Here is a 19,832-nt window from a genome sequence, read left to right as displayed (position 1 = left end):
TGCCTCCTTCTTCAGACAGCAGTGGGAGCCAGACTCAAGAACTTCTGGCAGACCTGGGAGGAAAGAGGCGCAGATGCACAATCTGTGAAGCTGCTCAGAGAAGGGTACAAGATCCCGTTTGTACGCAAACCCCCTCTAGCAACGTGTCCCATCGATCTCTCTCCCAGGTACAGAGAGGAAGACAAGAGACGAGCTTTGAAGCAGGAGGTGTCTCTCTTACTAGAAAAGGGAGCGGTAGTCAAAGTCCGGGACCATCAATCCCCGGGCTTCTACAACCGTCTCTTCTTAGTGGTAAAGAAGACAGGAGGGTGGAGGCCGGTGCTAGACGTCAGTGCGCTGAATGTCTTTGTCACAAAGCAGACGTTCGCCATGGAGACCACAAAGTCCGTTCTAGCAGCGGTCAGAAAGGAAGACTGAATGGTCTCTTTAGACCTAAGGGACGCATACTTTCACGTCCCCATCCACCCAGACTCCCAACCTTTTCTGAGGTTCGTTTACGAAAAGGTTGTCTACCAATTTCAAGCCCTGTGCTTTGGCCTAAGCACAGCTCCTCTTGTGTTTACGAGGCTGATGAGGAATATAGCCAAATTCCTTCATTTAGCGGACATCAGAGCCTCCCTCTATTTGGACGACTGGCTTCTAAGAGCCTCTTCCAGTCGTCGCTGTCTGGAGAATCTAAAGTGGACTCTAGATCTGATCAAGGAATTGGGTCTCCTGGTCAATATGGAAAAGTCTCAACTGGTCCCATCCCAAACTATTGTGTATTTAGGGATGGAGATTCACAGTCAAGCTTTTCGGGCTTTTCCGTCGGCCCCCAGAACAAGTCAAGCCCAGGTATGCATCCAGAACATGCTGAAGAAGGAACGATGTTCAGTCAGACAGTGGATGAGTCTGATAGGGACGCTATCATCCCTGGAACAGTTCGTTTCGTTAGGGAGACTACACCTCCGTCCCCTTCAATTTCACCTAGCTGTTTACTGGAAAAAGGACAAGACGCTAGAAGCGGTCTCGATCCCCATTTCCGAGAAGATGAAGTCGTCCCTGACTTGGTGGAAGGACAGTATCAGCCTCAGAGAGGGTCTTCCCCTGGCTGTTCAGACCCCCAACCACGTTCTCTTCTCGGACGCATCGGACACGGGCTGGGGTGCGACATTAGACGGTCGGGAATGCTCGGGAACTTGGAACTCGCATCAAAGAACGTTACATATCAACTGCAAGGAGCTACTGGCAGTTCATCTGGCCTTGAAAAGCTTCAAGTCCCTCCTTCAAGGCAAAGTGGTGGAGGTGAACTCGGACAACACCACGGCTTTGGCGTACATCTCCAAGCAAGGAGGGACCCATTCTATGACGTTGTACGAGATCGCAAGGGACCTCCTCACCTGGTCAAAAGATCTAAACCTTTCTCTAGTAACGAGGTTCATCCAAGGCAACTTGAATGTCATGGCGGATTGCCTCAGTCGGAAGGGACAAATCATTCCAACAGAATGGACCCTACACAAGGATGTGTGCAAGAGACTGTGGGCCACATGGGGCCAGCCTACCATAGATCTCTTCGCAACCTCGATGACCAAGAGGCTCCCAATATATTGCTCACCAATCCCGGACCCAGCAGCAGTTCATATAGATGCCTTTCTACTGGATTGGTCACATCTAGACCTATATGCATTCCCCCCGTTCAAGATTGTCAACAAGGTACTGCAGAAGTTCGCCTCTCACGAAGGGACAAGGTCGACGTTAGTTGCTCCCCTCTGGCCCGCGAGAGAATGGTTCACCGAGGTACTTCAATGGCTAGTGGACGTTCCCAGAACTCTTCCTCTAAGGGTGGACCTTCTACGTCAGCCACACGTAAAGAAGGTACACCAAGGCCTCCACGCTCTTCGTCTGACTGCCTTCAGACTATCGAAAGACTCTCTAGAGCTAGAGGCTTTTCGAAGGAGGCAGCCAGGGCGATTGCTAGAGCAAGGAGGACATCCACTCTTAGAGTCTACCAGTCGAAGTGGGAAGTCTTCCGAAACTGGTGCAAGTCAGTATCAGTATCCTCGACCAGTACCTCTGTAACCCAAATAGCTGACTTCCTATTATACCTGAGGAAAGAAAGATCTCTTTCAGCTCCCACTATCAAAGGTTACAGAAGCATGTTGGCATCAGTCTTCCGTCACAGAGGCTTAGATCTTTCCAACAACAAAGATCTACAGGACCTCCTTAAGTCTTTTGAGACCACGAAGGAGCGTCGTTTGGCTACACCTGGTTGGAATTTAGACGTGGTACTAAGATTCCTTATGTCAGAAAGGTTCGAGCTGCTACAATCAGCCTCCTTTAAAGATCTCACTTTAAAGACTCTTTTCCTGGTTTGCTTGGCCACAGCTAAAAGAGTCAGTTAGATTCACGCCTTCAGCAGGAACATCGGATTTTCATCTGAAACGGCTACATGTTCTTTACAGCTTGGTTTTCTAGCCAAAAACGAGCTACCTTCTCGTCCTTGGCCGAAATCGTTCGATATTCCAAGCCTTTCAAATATGGTTGGAAATGAACTAGAAAGAGTCTTATGCCCTGTTAGAGCTCTTAAGTTCTATTTAAGACGAACTAAACCTTTACGAGGACAGTCAGAAGCTTTATGGTGTTCTATTAAGAAACCTTCTTTGCCTATGTCAAAGAATGCCTTATCCTATTATATCAGACTGTTGATACGAGAAGCTCATTCCCATCTGAGTGAGGAAGACCAAGCTTTGCTGAAGGTAAGGACACATGAAGTTAGAGCTGTCGCAACTTCAGTGGCCTTTAAACAAAATAGATCTCTGCAGAGTATAATGGACGCAACCTATTGGAGAAGCAAGTCAGTGTTCGCGTCTTTTTATCTTAAAGATGTCCAGTCTCTTTACGAGAACTGCTACACCCTGGGACCATTCGTAGCAGCGAGTGCAGTAGTGAGTGAGGGCTCAACCACTACATTCCCCTAATTCCATAACCTTTTTAATCTTTCTCTTGAAATGTTTTTTATTGTTGTTTTTGGGTTGTCCGAAAGGCTAAGAAGCCTTTCGCATCCTGGTTGATTTGGCGGGTGGTCAAATTCTTTTCTTGAGAAGCGCCTAGATTAGAGGTTTTGATGAGGTCCTGTAGTATGGGTTGCAACCCTTGATACTTCAGCTCCTAGGGGTCGCTCAGCATCCTAAGAGGATCGCGAGGCTCCGTAAGGAAGACGTACTTAAAAAGGCAGAATAATTGTTCAAGTCGACTTCCTTACCAGGTACTTATTTATTTTATGTTTGTTATTTTGAATAAATGCTAAAATGAAATAAAAAATCCTTAGCTCATAATAATGTAAACAATTATTGCTGGTCTCTACCCACCCCCCTGGGTGTGAATCAGCTTATATAATCACCGGCTAAGTTTAATATTGAAAAATGTTATTTTTATAATAAAATAAATTTTTGAATATACTTACCGGTGATTATATATTAAAGGACCCTCCCTTCCTCCCCAATAGAGACCCAGTGGACCGAGGAGAAAATTGAGTTCTGTGTTTACATTGAGTACTGAGTACCTGCACGACAGATGGCGCTGTTGATGTACACCCCCTACCTGCATAGCGATCGCTGGCGGATTTTGAACGTAGAGTTTTCTGTCGAGCAGCAGAGCTGCAGCTTATATAATCACCGGGTAAGTATATTCAAAAATTTATTTTATTATAAAAATAACATATTTCAATCAATCATAATTCTTTCAGTGGTTTGTCTCGTCATTCCTCACACTTGAGGCAATATTCATGTACCAATTTCTTCTCATTTACCTAACAAACTATCCAATACCCTTTAGAGAGAGATTAACTCTTTTAACCTAATCAAGTTTTTGGAATGTGACAGCATTGTTCCATGTAAATCAAGGTTGTTGTAACTACTGTTGAAACTGGTTTGAATAAGTAGAAATAATTTTTCAATGTTGTAAATAAAAACCCAGTTGTTTACTTCATAATCTGTTATCTTTCATTGGAAGAGAAATCTTTACAAAATTTGGCATTTTATTGTGTTGGCAACATGTTTTCAACTCTTGTCTTTAAAAATTTGTAACACCTGTATGCCAGTAGTGATGCATCCTTGTTTCGAGTTCAAGGGAATCCAACGTAGTCCTCTCTTGCATCTCCGTATCTAATTCTGGCTGCACTAGTGGATAATGTGGAGGTCGAGGTCTGTTCTCTTGGTAATATTTTAAGTTCTGAAGGCTGCCAAATCGACGGAAATTACTCTCGTGTTTGGAGGCATTACTTCTAAATCTTTGTAGGGTACTGAATTTACTGGTTGTGGCACTGAGCTTGTTTTGGATAAGTCGGAAAGTCCCCCTCCCTAGACGAGATTTTCTAACTGTATTGCGGAGGAAATGCCCGCTAGGTTCTGTTTCAGCAGCTGTTGCAGCGAGTAGATCGGGAGCAGAAGCTGTGGGTAAATTTTTGGCCTTAGAATTTGATCTACTCAAGGTGTCCAGTTCCCGCATGAAGAGAAGTTTAGCATTTCTTGCTAGGAGATACTCCCAACTTCTAAATTGCTCTTCCGTAACCTGTTGGTGAAACAATTGAAAAGTTATAGTTTATTAACAAATTATACATAGAAAATATTCCTTAGGTTTTTCAAAATCATACCATTTCACTGTCTTGTCACATGCACTATGTACAGTAGATCATGAAATGCTGATGAAAAATATAAACTTGCATTACAGTTATAAGAAAAGATTCTCTCTGTAAGCAATATTTCTTCTACTCAGTCCTTCTACACACTTAGTTACCTCATTCCAGAATTCATTCTTCTCTTCACTTTCTCATAACCTGTCCCATACGCACTAACCAAAGCTCAACATTTCCTACCTAATCTAACCCAAATCCGCATTAACCGAGATGACACCTTCCATTCCACTACTTTACCCGTCATCTATGCACTCAGGAATAAAGCCACAATCTCTTGCTCTTTCTGTTTCAATTCTAGACACTCTACTTGTCACTTCAGCAAACATCACTTCACCCTTCCCATTTATCTTTGTCCCACGTAAGGCTAATATATCCATCCTTCTATTCCAAAACATACATCCAATCTCACATCTTTTACTCTCTATCATACTACATCCATGCACTTTCAGATACTGTACCCCAAAACTGTTGTGTGAGGAGCAGTCACTCTCCTCCCACCTCCTCTTCTTTGATATCTCTCAGGAAATAAAAAGAAAGTATAGTTAATATAGACACTTAAATTATCGTAATATGTTCCTCAATATGGGGAATAATGATAGTGAAGAGAACAATGTCTTTATAAAAGGAAAGACGAGCAGGGAATCAAACAATATGCTTACCTGTTCTGGGCTATCTGTTAGGTCATCGTCTGGATGTTTCTGTTCGGAATGAATGTGTCCTGCACTCACTCCACTTAGTCCACTGTCACTACCTTCAGAATCACTCTCAGGATCACCAAAACCTGCAGGTGGTGCTAAAACACCTGGAGGGTGTATCATTTGACCCATTGTTAGTAGATGATCCGTAAGGTGATTCTGTGGTGGTGAAATATTTGGATCAGGTCGAGGGTAATGGTAGTATGTTACAGCTTTTCTGTTGTTAATTTTCTGGTTTGAATATGAATTCATATCAGTTTCACTTGTTTTAGTTATGTCACACTTTCTTCTGTGGGGTTTTGCATATAGGTCTTCAATGCTTTTGCTTACTTCTCTCTGATTAGTTACTAAATTTGACTCACGAGTTGTGATATTGGGATACCTCTGTATGTCTGCATCATGCTCACTATTGTCACTTTGGCTTTGCCCACTAGGAGAAGATCTGTCAAGCTCTTCTAAGTTTGGAGTGGATTTTGACAATATTCTATTTTTTACATGAGTTTTAGAAAAGCTACCACTAATATCACTAATTCCTAATCCATAACTTTTACACTTAGAAATATTGTATGCAGATAAGTGTTTCCTTTTTGCATTAAATTCACTAAAGTTATTATTGGAGATTTCCAGGGCAGTGTTATTCCTATTGGCTTGACCTTGCAAATTGCTGTTTCTTCTTTTTTCTAAACTCACAGGTATGTTTTTCCCAACACAATCATTGCTTTTCTTGTATTCATTGTTCCCTTGATTTATTCTACATTTTCCACTCAGTGAAGACTTGGAGTGAAGTTTGGAACTGGTGGTAATAGGAGTGTTGAAGTGGGGTAACGGTGAAGGCGGCAAAAGTCGGACAACAATGATGCTCAGGGCCTGTCTTGTACCATAGGCCTGAGCAAGATCCAGTAGCTTTTTAGCAGCTAAACCTGGTTCAGCAACTTCGCTGCATACATCTCCAGCTTCCTCAGGGTCTATTACTTCCCAGAAACTGAAAAACCAATAGAGGTAAAGTATGGTTTTGTTAGGAATTGTTTGACAGATAAGATTGTCTTGAGTCTAACGGAACGAATGAAAAATACTATAACACTACTGAACGTTGTCATCTTATCAGACTAAATAATAAGTGGATGGGAAAAGTTATTACAATACAGTATTGCTTTTAGTTTGGTGGAAAACTCCAAAATTTACCTTTCTATATTATTTTTCTTCCTTTTGATGAAAAAAAACTTTTAATCAGCCCAGCAATAGTCTAGAGATGCAACTCTGTGCACTAATTAAACTATTGTATCATGCTCATTAAAGGCATACATTTTGAAATACAGTATTTCAGATATTAAGTAAGAACCTAATTAGAGTATTTTTGTGTCATCATTTACAGAATTTAAAGGTAACAACAATATTCTTGATCTTAGTTTACATCATACAAAGCATACTTCAGTCATTAAAATTTTGGGGGGACACTTGAATAATGATGGTTATCTTACCATCCCTTGATATTAGGATTGTAAATTGAATTTTTTTTCAGAAATTGGTTAAAAATTGTTAAGTTCCATACAGTTACTCTACACAGCTCTATCTGGGAATACAATGTGCATTCGTTAAATAAAAATTTGAGAAAAATACTAAAGTACTGATACTTTTGAAGTACTAAAACCTGTGATTATATATATTACGGCATGAATATTTTTTCCTAGCTGCTTTGAGATAAATATATTTATCTCTTGGATTTAGTAAAAAATATTAATAGATAAATACGTTTTAAAAATTACTGTTAAGTTTTGGTCCGATTTGATTACCTGGCACTGGCAATAATAACTGCTGTATGACTGGGTCCCAGGTGTAGCTCGGTTGTATGTGGATCTGGGATCAATGGAGCTTCAGTCAGCACACATTTCGATCCCTCATAGCATCTGGTTGTCTCCATCTGGAAGAAGATACAAATGACAGTATACTTCAGAGTGTGTGGACTTTACGTTGAGTCAAGAATTCCTTATTTCTTCTTTATGATTAGAACGGTCACATTCGTAAGTGATGATTCTTTGTACTTTAATTTTTTGGACAAATTGTCACCTTCAAAGCAACATCTGGCAACTACAGCACTTGGGCAGCAAGCTGATTTAAAGGGACATACAATCTTTCAAATTATCATAGTGGCTTACTTGTAATTTCAGACTTATGTTTTTATTGGAAAAAAGTTAAAAGGGAAAAACTAAAAAGATAAAAATGCATCATTAATTATTTATGGTTTCAACTGTCAAGCAATCATTAGAATCAATTCTCAATACTAGGTCTATTGGTCTGAAAATTTTTAGGCATCAGCCTACTTGACTTGCATATGATAATTACTGATGAAAATATGTTGTTAACAATCATAAAGGATAAAAAGGAATAAAAACACGATAATTCACTTTAGCAATGATCTAGTTATCCTGCTTTAAAGTAGTGCACAGGGGTCTTCCATTTTTAGGCCGATTCCTGAGGTTTCATTGAAACATTTGATCCATCTGAATACTATTGTCCAACTTATTTATGATTTACAGCTAATTTCGATGGGGAGGATATAGCTACTGAAGTTTCCTGTCTTTCAGCTCTAGAATTTACTTGATGTTGCCCGTGATGCTCTAGTGTTTCAACGTCAGCTAAGCGAGAAGTAGATTAAATACTGGATGTCGCTTATATCAACTGACAAGTTGCAGCATTGTTTCACGGTTTCTCAGGCATGCCAACATTTCTGAATCAGGGAGGCGAAGTTTCTATCGTCATCGTTTAGGAAGATTGCTTGTGATTGGCAGCCCTGATTTTATCATTTGCATTTCAAAATGTTTCGTTTTATTTCGGGGCATATTAACGAAAATGGCTTAGTTTTTAACCAGTAAAGATTTTTTTAACAGTTTATGTTAAATATATTCTTGATATATGGACTGATGAGCTCTTACAATTCGAAACGAGTTTACAAACAAATAAAATCATTCTTTTCACTTGTGAACGATAATTAAATTACACAGTGGTGTCACTTATGAATGTGATCGTAACTTGAAGTGTACCTTGTCTGGTGTAATGTATGCAGCACCGAGGGTTATTTACAATTTTTAAATATTAAACTTAGCCGGTGAATATATAATAGCTGACGTCTCCGACGGCTCGACAGATTCCAAAAACTCGCGAGCGATCGCCGTGAAGGTTGCGGGTGTGACCACCAGCGCCGACTATCGGCCAGATACCGCATATACTTGTAAACATCTCCAGTTCTTCTCTGTCGGTCTTGTCGACAAGTTGGTTCCACTCGCTTTATGACCTCGAGTTTTCTACCGAATTGGTGAAGTACTTGGTTTTGGTTTTATTGCTTTCGCCGTGTTGGATTATTCAATACTATCTTCAAAAGAAATGCTTTTGAAAGGAGAGGAAAAGTGTTTTGCCCTTGCTTTTTTTTTTATCTCTGGTTTTTCCATAGAGTAAAGATGGCCGACCCTTCCCTCAGTGTACGGAAGTGTGTTTAAGGCTTTTAGTAATTATTTTATCACGTTATAAATTATTGTTGATATTTATAGATTTTCCTCTATATATTTTATATCTCACCCGCCTTTATTAGGCCTCTTCGATTAGCTTTCCATTTATACTAAACATCAAGATAAATTTTATGTTTTGTTTATATGCGGCCTTTACCTATTCCTTGTAGGCGGTCCTAACTTGGAAAACGAAGTTAAACAACGTTGAGCCCATTCAACTTTTATTTTTGTTAAGTTTAAATCAATTGCTCTGTAAGAGTTATGAAATGAATATTTTTTAGAAAATATTTTAAGAAATATATTCTTTGAATAGTCTTCGTGCTGTTTTTTTTTCAAAGATGAACTAACGTTTGGTTTATTTATGCTACGCAGTTTGCGCTCTATCGTTACGATAGAGAAAGAGAGAATCACGGTTTCACTTTGCAGAAAGAGTAAATCGATTTTGACGTTTTGTTCATTCTTCTTTCAAACTGAAGTGTTTTAGATACTAATTTAAAGGAACTTGTTAATTTTCAATTTCTTAGTCCTTTCAGTTTTTTCCTTTGGTCAAATAACCTGTTTATTGACGAAGGGTGAGTGGGCAATTCTCTTGTGTGTGACAAGAGAGAGAGAGAGAGAGACGGAGAGAGAGAGAGAAAGAGAGAACGATCCGATCTTTATTCTCGTCCCAAGTCTCTGTACAAGGAGTTTGGGAGCGAGTAACGTTGTTCTCGATTCAGTTTTTTACTCTCGTCCCAAGTCTCTGTACGGGGAGAGAGGATAAAACATTTTTAGTTTTTATTCTCGTCCCAAGGCACTGTACGGTGAGAGATTGAAAACGTAGTCTTTAGTGAACTAGTGTTTAGTCTCCTCCCCAGTCACTGATCCTTTTTAACTTTATATATTTCCGTTTTATTCGATATATATGTATATGTTTATTGATTTTTGCATGTGTGTTTCATTTTGTACTAATGTGCTTACATTATACGACTCATTTCGCAATTATAACCTTTTGATGTAAGGGAGAATTGCGTGCTTCAGGTAGAAATCAGTTTTGTTCATGCCTAATGTGAAATTATTGAAAAATACGATATCAGTGAAGTAAGTGCAAAAAACATGTTCTGTGTTGCGGAGGGTTCATTTGTTCGTGCTTGTCGCTCCCCTAGTCCGAGACCTCTTTCAGGCTCCCCTGCACCAGGGAGAAGTAATGTCGTAGGACTTAAGGGGACGAGAGGCTTTAACCAACGTACAGACGTTCCCTCTTTGGTATCGGACGTTTCTCGTCAAGATCGCCCTTACCATAAGACGGGTGAGACTGTGTTCTCCTCATCATCCGAAGACTTTTCGCAAAAGAAACCTTGGCGCAAGGTTTCTAGACCCTTGAAGCGAAAGTCAGTCCCTTCAGGACAGGTCCAGCGTCCTGGCTGTAGCCATTGGGACAGCTCTGACCCTTTGCAGTCGTCGGAAGACTGTTCGCCTATTAAACGCAAGCGTAACACGGGGTCCGAGGGTCGCGGTAAAGGCAATGTTTTGCCAACACAGACGTTACCGTCGTCTCGGCCCGTTCCGACTCCCGTTGATCCTAAATGGGTTGTCCTGCAGGACATGCAGACTAAGCTTGCCTCCCTTATGGAGAAGTATGACGTTGAGCAGGTTCACGATGAACCTTCGCTTTCGAGTCGCCGTTACGCTAAACGAGACTCTGGCCGTCAGCCGCCCAAACGAGCATTTACTCGTCCGTTTGACGTTAGTGCTGACGTTTCTTGTACTTTGAAACGTGATGTCAGTAGTTTTTCACGTCAGTCACGTGACATGGATCCTCCCTCGCTGCAGTCTCGTGTTGACGTTCAGCCGCTGCCGCAGTCTCGTGTTGACGTTCAGCCGCTGCCGCCGCAGCCCCGACCTGACGTTCGCCGACCGGCTCAGTTGCCTCGACTTGACGTTGAGCGTCATTCACCGCAGTCGAAGGTTGTTTTGCCTGCTCAGTCTATGCAGTCAAGGCAGTTCCGACTTGACGTCGAGCGTCAATCAACTTCAGTTGTTGTTGTTGGTCAGTCACAAGGATTTCAGTCCTTTCAGCAGCGGCGTGACGTCGCTTCCTCTACTGCTACTGCTGCTCCTTTGCTTGTTGACATTGCCTGTCAAGCGTTGCCGCCGCGGCAGGTCTCTCCTTTTCATGAGACTCGGCAATTGTCGGACGAGGTTCCTTCAGATGAGGAAGTTGCTGATCCTCCTCCTACTGATATTCCTTTGGGGACTTTGTCAGCCGGAGAGGAGCCTAAAGCTGCTCAGCCCTCTATGGACTTTAAAAAAATCATGCTGATTTTTAAGGATTTTTTTCCGGACCATTTTGTAACTGCTGCTCCTCGTTCGCCTTCGTCAGAGTTTACGCTAGGCCTAGCTACTTCGAAGCCGTCGTTTTCTAAGCTAGTGCTCTCTCGCTCTTCTAAGAGAGCTTTACGTTTGCTAGGCGACTGGTTGATCACCAGGAGGAGTTTGGGGGAGACAGCCTTTGCTTTCCCTCCTTTTAAGCTGGCTTCTAGAGCGAGCGTCTGGTATGACACGGGAGAAGTTCTCGGCTTGGGAGTTCCTGCCTCTGCCCAGGGAGACTTCTCAAGCCTCATAGACTCTCCCCGTCGCCTGGCCATGAGACGCTCCAAGATTTTATGGTCGGCTTCAGAGCTAGACCATCTCCTGTTAGGAGTTTTTCGAGCGTTTAAAGTTTTTATTTGTTGGATTGGTCCCTGGGAGCCTTAAGTAAGAAGGTCTCTCCAGCTGTCAATGTATTGCTGTACAATTATGTCATGCATGAACAAGGCTATCAGGGATGGCTCCAATGATCTGACAGCCACGTTCACTGCAGGAACAAGGATATAAGGGATGGCTCCAATGATCTGGCAGCCACGTTCACTGCAGGAGTACTTAAGATGTAAGTGCGCTCAATGTGTTCATTGTCAAGACAAACTTCACGATGAAGACTACCAAATCTGTCTTGGCAGCAGTAAGGGAAGGCGACTGGATGGTCTCTCTCGACCTTCAGGATGCATACTTCCACATCCCGATTCATCCAAACTTTCAACAACATCTGAGGTTTGTGGACGGGAAAGTAATGTACCAATGTCGAGCACTGTACTTCGGCCTCATTCCTGCTCCTCTTGTTTTTACAAGGCCCTTGCAAAATGTAGCAAGCTTTCTACATTTTTTGATGATTCAGAGCCTCCCTTTATTTTGACGACTGGCTAATCAGGGCGTCGTCATTATATTGCTGTCTGGAGAGCCTCTAATGGACATTAGACCTAACCAAGGAGCTGGGTCTCATAGTGAACGTAGAGAAGTCGTAACTTACAGTACCCCATCCCAGACTATTCTTTATTTGGGAATGGAGATACAGTGTCTGATTTTTCGGGCCTTTTCGTCTCCCACAAGAATGGAACAAGCTCTGTTAAAAGTCCTTCACTTGCAAGAGAAAAACAGTTGCTCTGTAAGAGTTTGAATGAGCCTCGTGGGAACTCTTTCATCGCTGGAATAGTTTATCTCTCTGGGGAGACTCAACCTATGCCCTCTCCAATTTCACCTAAACCATTGGAACAAGGAGAAGGGCTTAGAGAGTATCTCTTTCCCAATCTCCAACTCAGTCTAGACATGTCTGACTTGGTGGGACAGCAATATCAGACTTCGAGAAGGTCTTTCTCTTGCGATCAAGAACCCAAACCATGTGTTGTATTCAGATGCATCGGATTTGGGTTAGGGAGCTCCACTGGACAGTCTGGAATGCTCGGGTCTTTGATCCACGGATCAGAAGGAACTCCATTTAAGGCAAGTAACATCTCATCTCTCCTTTGGCGAGATTTGTGCAAGGAAAAATGAATGTCTTGGCGGACTGCCTCAGCAGAAGAGGACAAGTCATCTCCATGGAGTGGACGTTGCATAAGACTGTGTGCGAGAAGCTATGGATGACATGGGGTCAACCCACCATAGATCTTTTTGCGACTTCTCTGACAAAGAGGCTCTCGACTTACTGCTTTCCAGTTCCAGATCCAGAGGCAGCCCACATAGACGCTTTCCTGCTGGACTGGTCTCACCTGGACGTTTATGCCTTTCCACCTTTCAAGATCCTAAACAAGGTGCTGCAGAAGTTCACCTCTCACGAAGGGACCAGGTTGACATTGGTTGCTCCACTCTGGCCCGCGAGAGAGTGGTTCACAGAGGTACTTCTATGGCTGGTAGACGTTCCAAGAAGTCTGCCGTTACGGATGGATCTCTTGCGACAGCCTCACGTAAAGAGATTTTATCAAAGCCTCCCCACGCTTCGTCTAACTGCCTTCAGACTATCGAAAGACTCTCTTGAGCTCGAGGGTTTTCGAAGGAGGCAGCTAGAGCGATCGCGAGGGCTAGAAGATCTTCTACCATCAGGATCTATCAGTCGAAATGGGAGGTATTTAGAGACTGGTGCAAGTCCTCCTCTATTTCCTCTTCCAAGTGCCTCTGTAGCGCAGATTGTGAATTTTCTGCCTTATCTGAGAAACGGTCGCTCCCTCTCTGCATCCACCATTAAAGGCTACAGAAGCATGTTAGCTTCTGTTTTCAGGCATAAGGGTTTGGATCTTTCTAATAACAAAGATCTCCAAGACCTGCTTAAGTCTTTCGAGACTTCCAAGGAGCGTCATATTTCGACTCCTGCTTGGAACTTGGACGTGGTCCTACAGTTCCTTATGTCAGACAGGTTTGAACCATTAAATTCAGCCTCCCTGAAGGATCTTACCCTCAAGACACTTTTTTTTGGTGAGCTTGGCTTCGGCTAAAAGGGTTAGTGAGATACATGCTTGTAGCAAGAACATCGGTTTCTCCGCTAATAAAACAGTATGCGCTCTTCAACTTGGTTTTTTTGGCCAAGAATGAACTTCCGTCTCGTCCTTGGCCTAAATCATTTGAAATCCCCAGTCTTTCTGAGATTGTGGGGAATGAAGTTGAAAGAGTGCTGTGCCCCGTTAGAGCTCTTAATTTTTGTTTATCCAGAACTAAACCGCGACGAGGTTGTTCAGAGGCTTTATGGTGCTCCGTTAAAAAGCCCTCTTTGCCTATGTCTAAGAATGCGTGGTCTTATTTCATTAGACTTTTGATTCGTGAGGCACACTCTCAATTAAGTGAGAAGGATCATAATTTACTTAAAGTCAAGGCTCATGAAGTTAGAGCGATAGCAACTTCTGTAGCGTTTAAGCAAAATAGACCCATTAAAAGTATTATGGACGCGACCTTTTGGAGAGGCAAGTCGGTTTTCGCTTTATATTACTTGAAAGATGTCCAGACTCTTTATGAGGACTGCTACACACTGGGACCATTCGTAGCAGCGAGTGCAGTAGTGGGTGAAGGCTCTACCACTACATTCCCTTAATCCCAATATCCTTTTAATCTACTCTTGAAATTTTTAATCTTATTTTGGGTTGTACGGGAGACTAAGAAGTCTTTCGCAATCTTTTTGATTTGGCGGGTGGTCAAAATATTGTTTCTTGAGAGCGCCCAGATTAAGGGTATTGATGAGGTCCTGTTATAGAGGTGTTCACCCTGGTTATAGCAGATCCTGGGAGTCTTTCGGCATCCTAAGAGGATCGCTGGGCTTCATGAGGATAGCGGACTAATGAGGCAGAGTAATAATCAGAGTCTGCTTCCTTACCAGGTACCTATACTTAAGTCTGTTTTTTGAATAATTGTCAAAAACTCTTGAGCATATACGCCTTTATTGTATTAATACTGGTCTCTACCCACCACCATGGGTGTGAATCAGCTATTATATATTCACCGGCTAAGTTTAATATTTAAAAATGATATTTTGATTATAAAATAAATTTTTGAATATACTTACCCGGTGAATATATAAATTAAAGGCCCTCCCTTCCTCCCCGATAGAGACCTAGGGGACTGAGAAGAACTGGAGATGTTTACAAGTATATGCGGTATCTGGCCGATAGTCGGCGCTGGTGGTCACACCCGCAACCTTCACGGCGATCGCTCGCGAGTTTTTGGAATCTGTCGAGCCGTCGGAGACGTCAGCTATTATATATTCACCGGGTAAGTATATTCAAAAATTTATTTTATAATCAAAATATCATGTTTCTTTAACCTCAAGGTGCACTAATTTCTGGCTTGTACCCTTTTTATGGTTTTGATTTGATTGTTTCTTACCCAACTATCTGATTCTTTTTAACTTTGTGTTGCCCCAAGTTTCACCTTTTTATAAGAACAAATCTCACAGGTTAGCTCTTTGAGATTCTAGAAATGACTTGGTGCTATGTTTGAACTAGTTCAGAATAATAATAACATGCCTTCACCTATTATTACTGGACTATATTTGTTATACAGTATTTATGTAAATTTTAATATATTTCCCTGTCTGTTGTGTATATTTTTTCCATTCATTTAGGAATAGTAATGGAAGTAACTACTTACTCTCTGATATTTGTTTGCTGATGTGGTCAGCACCACAGGCTTTGCGTGAACAGTAGTGACTGCTGCTGACACAGACCCATAACAGCATAGTCTCAGAACGGGAAAGTGGTGAAGATTAGAAGGATCCGACTCCAAATGCGCAGCGCACACAGCATCTGGCAAGGTTGATCCTTGTGATCGTAGCCTCCTGTTTCATGGGAGAATGCATATGTTAACATAAAAGATGGATTTTACCTTTTATCTTTACCTAGAAACACTAGTGACATAAAGAACAGTCTTCACTGAAAGTTTTGCTGTCGTAGTGTGTGTGAGGTAGGAGATTAACAAATGAAAAGTTAAGCTTAAGCAATGATTCTGCCTTACATTTGGTTATCGCAAATGCCTACAATCTAGTACCAACCTTAACGCTGTAAGAAGAGCATATTTGAGAGAATAGGTGTGAGTGTGTGAACAAGCACGCTCTTCCTGCAATAGCGTTGGTAATGCAGACAGCAGGCTACTTATACTTCCGGCTTCGTTGCCACCATCTGCTACTGCTGCCAAACCTACTCTTCCAAGGCCGCCTACATCTGGCACTCGAAGTTGTCCCACTGTCAGTCTGATGCGCCAGAAAGATGTAGGAAAAAAATTTTGAAAAATTTTAGAGAGAATCTTTCAATATAAGTTCTGTTATTTCAAATGTTTTTAATAAATGATTTCAAATGTTTAACCATGAAAATTCACAAATGGAAGGTAGATTCAGAATTGATTTCATCAATTAAAATAATTCTAGGAATGTGAGGTCTTCTAAGATTGAAAGAAATGCTTCAATTAGATTCATGAATTAAATCTTACATTTAATTCCTTGGTAAATAAAAACTATAGGATACAACTAAAGATAAATTATGAGTAAGAATGCATAGAAATAAATTCTCATGAACCTTGAGTCTCGGCCAACAGATTCAGCAAATCCAAGACTCCATGGGAGTTTTGATACCAAACCACGATTATTTTCATTAGTGCTATTAGCATCTCCCTTCTGTACCGATGCCTTGGGTCTTGTCAGTGGGAGAGACCGACCACAGCGACTGGTAACATCAACTACACTGACGGGTCTTCTAGATCTAGAAAGTAAGCATATGTTTTAGGCATATACTATTTCCAAGTACTGTACTGTACTTAAACGGAATACATTATAACTGGTAGGAATATAAAGAAGTATAATAGATGTAATTTTAATGTACTGTAATAAACTTTAAAAGAACAGTATAAAAAAAGGTTTAAAAAATTCAAACATACCGTATATTATACTTACTTGCACTTTGTAAACTGGTGATGGTCCAGGGACAATGCAGTGTTTGCCGAGATGTCTAAGGCCACCAGACCTGGGGACACAACTTCCTCGAGTTCCACTCGACCAAGTTGACAGTGAGAAGCATCCACGACCTTAAAAACGTGAAGAGGAAGACAAATGTTAAATTCCATCCCAGAAAAAGAAGCTGATTGTTTGAAATAAAAGGTTACTCTAAATAACAAGAGCTGTAAAATAAGTTGAAGAAGTATTTAAATCTTCTTTAAGGCTTTATTACAGAATATTAACAAAAGTCCCTTGTATGCTTTGATTAACACTTAGCAGTTATGCTTATGGCTTTTAAGAAATTAAATTGTTGAACAAAAGGCTCTTTACCTTAAGAACTGAGAGGTGAGCCAAACGTGGCAAACTGCGAAGGGGGTTGGAGTGAACTTTGAGGACCCGGAGACGCCGTAGCCTAGACACTCCTGCGGGGACACTTGTCAATTGATTTCCTGAGAGTATCAACTCTTCTAATAGTTCCCAGGACCATACTAACCTGTTGGAATGTCATTGTATCAGAAAAAATAGAAAATTTGGTAAATTTTCAATCTTTAGAATTGTACTATTGATTTTACATTATTTTATCCTTTAATATATTGCGATTTTAAGTCAGGGCCTTATAAAACAATCCATTTACTTTTCCCTATATTGTACAGCATCTGTTTACTGTATTATTGAATACAGTCTAGTACAGTACAGTATATCATTTACAATTTTAAGTTCCGTCTACGACTTCAAAACTGAGGATTTTTGTAATAGCTCCCAACTTTCCATGAATCTATTTGGTATTTAAAACACCGAATTAGTTTTCCCTGAAAATGGGAAAAGAATAAAGAATGTGATGTCAATTACTTTTTGAAAAGTACAAATCTTTAAGGGCTGCATTGTTCATGTCAAATAATCAAGTGTACAGTAAAGTATTTTATTGTTCTGATTATGGATATGTAAGTTTGGAATATGACAATAAGCACGAGTTTGTTACAGTATTGAACTTGCACTTGGGGAGATTTTGCATTGATAATTTTCACTTTTGAAAATTCATGTAAAATCAAGTAATGTACTGAATTGCTAAATTGGCATAATCCTTGTGACATTCATACACTAATTATTTTTTATGAATATTAATTATGGCTCTATGATACAGTACTGTATATAATAAGAGGGGAGAGGGTAGCTTAGTAACAACAGAAGTAGCTATAGAAATAGCAGGATGAATACTCAAGTATGTGCCCAAAAATTATGAGAAAAGAAATTTCTAACCTCAACTCGAGAGGTTTATTCATGTAAAAAAGACATAAGATAAAGAATAGAGAAAACTTAATTATATGAAAACCTGTACAAGACCTATCCATTTTGATAATGTAAATGGTGGTCATTACTGCATAATCCATCACTATTTTTCTTACCTGTCTTGAATGTTGGATATTTTATTGTAGGGGGCATGTAGTATGCGAAGTGCCCTGCAGTGCTGCAGAGGTGACAGGTCACGAAGGTTGTTTGCGGCAGCATAAAACTCTTGTAAGGGGAGTGTTGCTTTAGGACCTCCGACATCCTCTTCGGAATTACTGGTTTCCCGTTGGCTGCGACCTCCCTCAGTTATAGCAGGCAGAACCTTGATCTGGTTTGCACTGATATTTAGCACTCTCAACCTGTAGAAAGAGATATTTGGATTGAATTTTGAACTGAAAAAGAAAACTGTTATTTTGAGGAAAATTAACCAGATTAATGAATTTATCTCTAGACTTATAGAGGTTGGCTCAAAGAACTATTCCTGCAATGAGCAGTAAAAACTCTTGCAATACAAAAATTTGAGAAGTTCAGTAGATGGCTATGTAGAGACTAAAGGGATTCTATGATATTTAGTGATGTCTACTGTTGGTCAAACTCTTTTAACTTCGGTATCTATTTCATATCTAAAGGAAGAAAAATTCTAACAGGTTTGACTGTAAGTTGTCATATGACCTTGGGAATACATAATTTCGAACAATATAAGCACTACTGTACTCTATTATGGAAGAAAAAATATATTGGAAAAAGATATATTTTTGGTAACAACTGTCACTATACTGTACTCAAAATTTATTTAACACATCCATCCGAATACATTTCATTACGTAGTAATACAGTATAGTATATGTAACTTTACATTTATACGTGTTTGACTGTAAGTAAATTTGATAGAGTATTAATCACCATATCTACTATTTCATTTATATACTTCCTTTTTGTGTTCTGTTATTATAATTAACTGTATTGCTACCTATTCAGCTGATGGAGAAAAAAAAAAAGTTCTACTCGCCCATACATTCCTCTTTCTCATTGTTACCAATAGTAGGCTACTACCAGTTCTACTTGCTTACACCACTAATTTATTCTTATCCTTTAAGCGTAGCTTGAGTGAGAGCAGATTTGGCCTTCCAGAAGAAAGAAATTGAAATATAGTTTTACCACTGAGGGAGGAATGAGAATAAATTGAGTGGTTCAGACTTATTTTGAATAATAATGTTATAGATAATTACCTGTTTAACCAAGAGAACAAGTTAGATGGAAGAGAAGTTATCTTATTATGGTGGAGAAGGAGTGTTTCTAAGGAGCAGAGGCGGGGTTCTTCATGTAGGCTGTTGACGCCAGAGTGAACAATAGAGGTGTGGGATACAGTAGAGCTGCGAGATGCACAAGATCCATTGTGGCTAGATCTGTAAGGACTGTTGGCACTTCCATAGGGATTGAGTGACTGGTCTTGACAAGATAAAGGATTGATAGATGATCTCTGAGGTATGGTAAGCACAGATAAATTGTTATGGTGAGCTGAAAGTGTGTGGAGGCGTCGCAAATGCCCCGAGGTTAAAAAAGCAGGCAAGGATGAAAGATGGTTGTAGCTGACGTCTACTAAACTGGCCTCTGTGCTGGACACCAACCAGGGAGGGACTGCATTCATCTGATTTCTGAAAATAGTCATAACAATAATGACACTACTGTACTGTATAAATACTATTAATTGCTGTACTATTAAGGGTTTACATACAATTAGTGATAATGATACTGCATGGTGATTTATTTCCTCAAACAGTATACAGTACACGTAATGTATAACTCATATTTCATCCGATAGGTCAACTTTAAATACAAAGAAAATAGAAAGTTTTCACTCACCTGGCTAAAACGAGTTTTGTAAGACGCCTTGGATGATATCTTACTTCTAGTCTTGA

General features: G+C 40.6%; 1 protein-coding gene across 1 annotated transcript in view; it reads right to left on the bottom strand.

Annotated features, from left to right (window-relative positions):
- Nucleotides 1-3,954: 3,954 nt before the first annotated feature.
- Nucleotides 3,955-19,832, bottom strand: part of Phlpp (PH domain leucine-rich repeat protein phosphatase) — a 105,681-nt gene continuing 89,803 nt past the window's right edge. The window contains exons 9-19 of the mRNA XM_068381164.1: nt 19,777-19,832; nt 19,143-19,568; nt 18,030-18,272; nt 16,957-17,119; nt 16,585-16,715; nt 16,211-16,393; nt 15,691-15,888; nt 15,291-15,477; nt 7,158-7,285; nt 5,332-6,349; nt 3,955-4,548 (exon numbers count right to left, since the gene is read on the bottom strand). The exon at nt 19,777-19,832 is cut by the window's right edge and continues 5 nt beyond it. Coding sequence (XP_068237265.1) covers nt 4,051-4,548; nt 5,332-6,349; nt 7,158-7,285; nt 15,291-15,477; nt 15,691-15,888; nt 16,211-16,393; nt 16,585-16,715; nt 16,957-17,119; nt 18,030-18,272; nt 19,143-19,568; nt 19,777-19,832 — 3,231 coding nt within the window. The 3' untranslated portion in view covers nt 3,955-4,050. The remainder of the gene's footprint in view (nt 4,549-5,331; nt 6,350-7,157; nt 7,286-15,290; nt 15,478-15,690; nt 15,889-16,210; nt 16,394-16,584; nt 16,716-16,956; nt 17,120-18,029; nt 18,273-19,142; nt 19,569-19,776) is intronic.

This window comes from Palaemon carinicauda, chromosome 10 (genome assembly GCF_036898095.1).
Source record: "Palaemon carinicauda isolate YSFRI2023 chromosome 10, ASM3689809v2, whole genome shotgun sequence".
In the NCBI taxonomy this organism is placed as follows: domain Eukaryota; kingdom Metazoa; phylum Arthropoda; class Malacostraca; order Decapoda; family Palaemonidae; genus Palaemon; species Palaemon carinicauda.
This window is presented reverse-complemented; position numbering and strand designations above follow the sequence as displayed.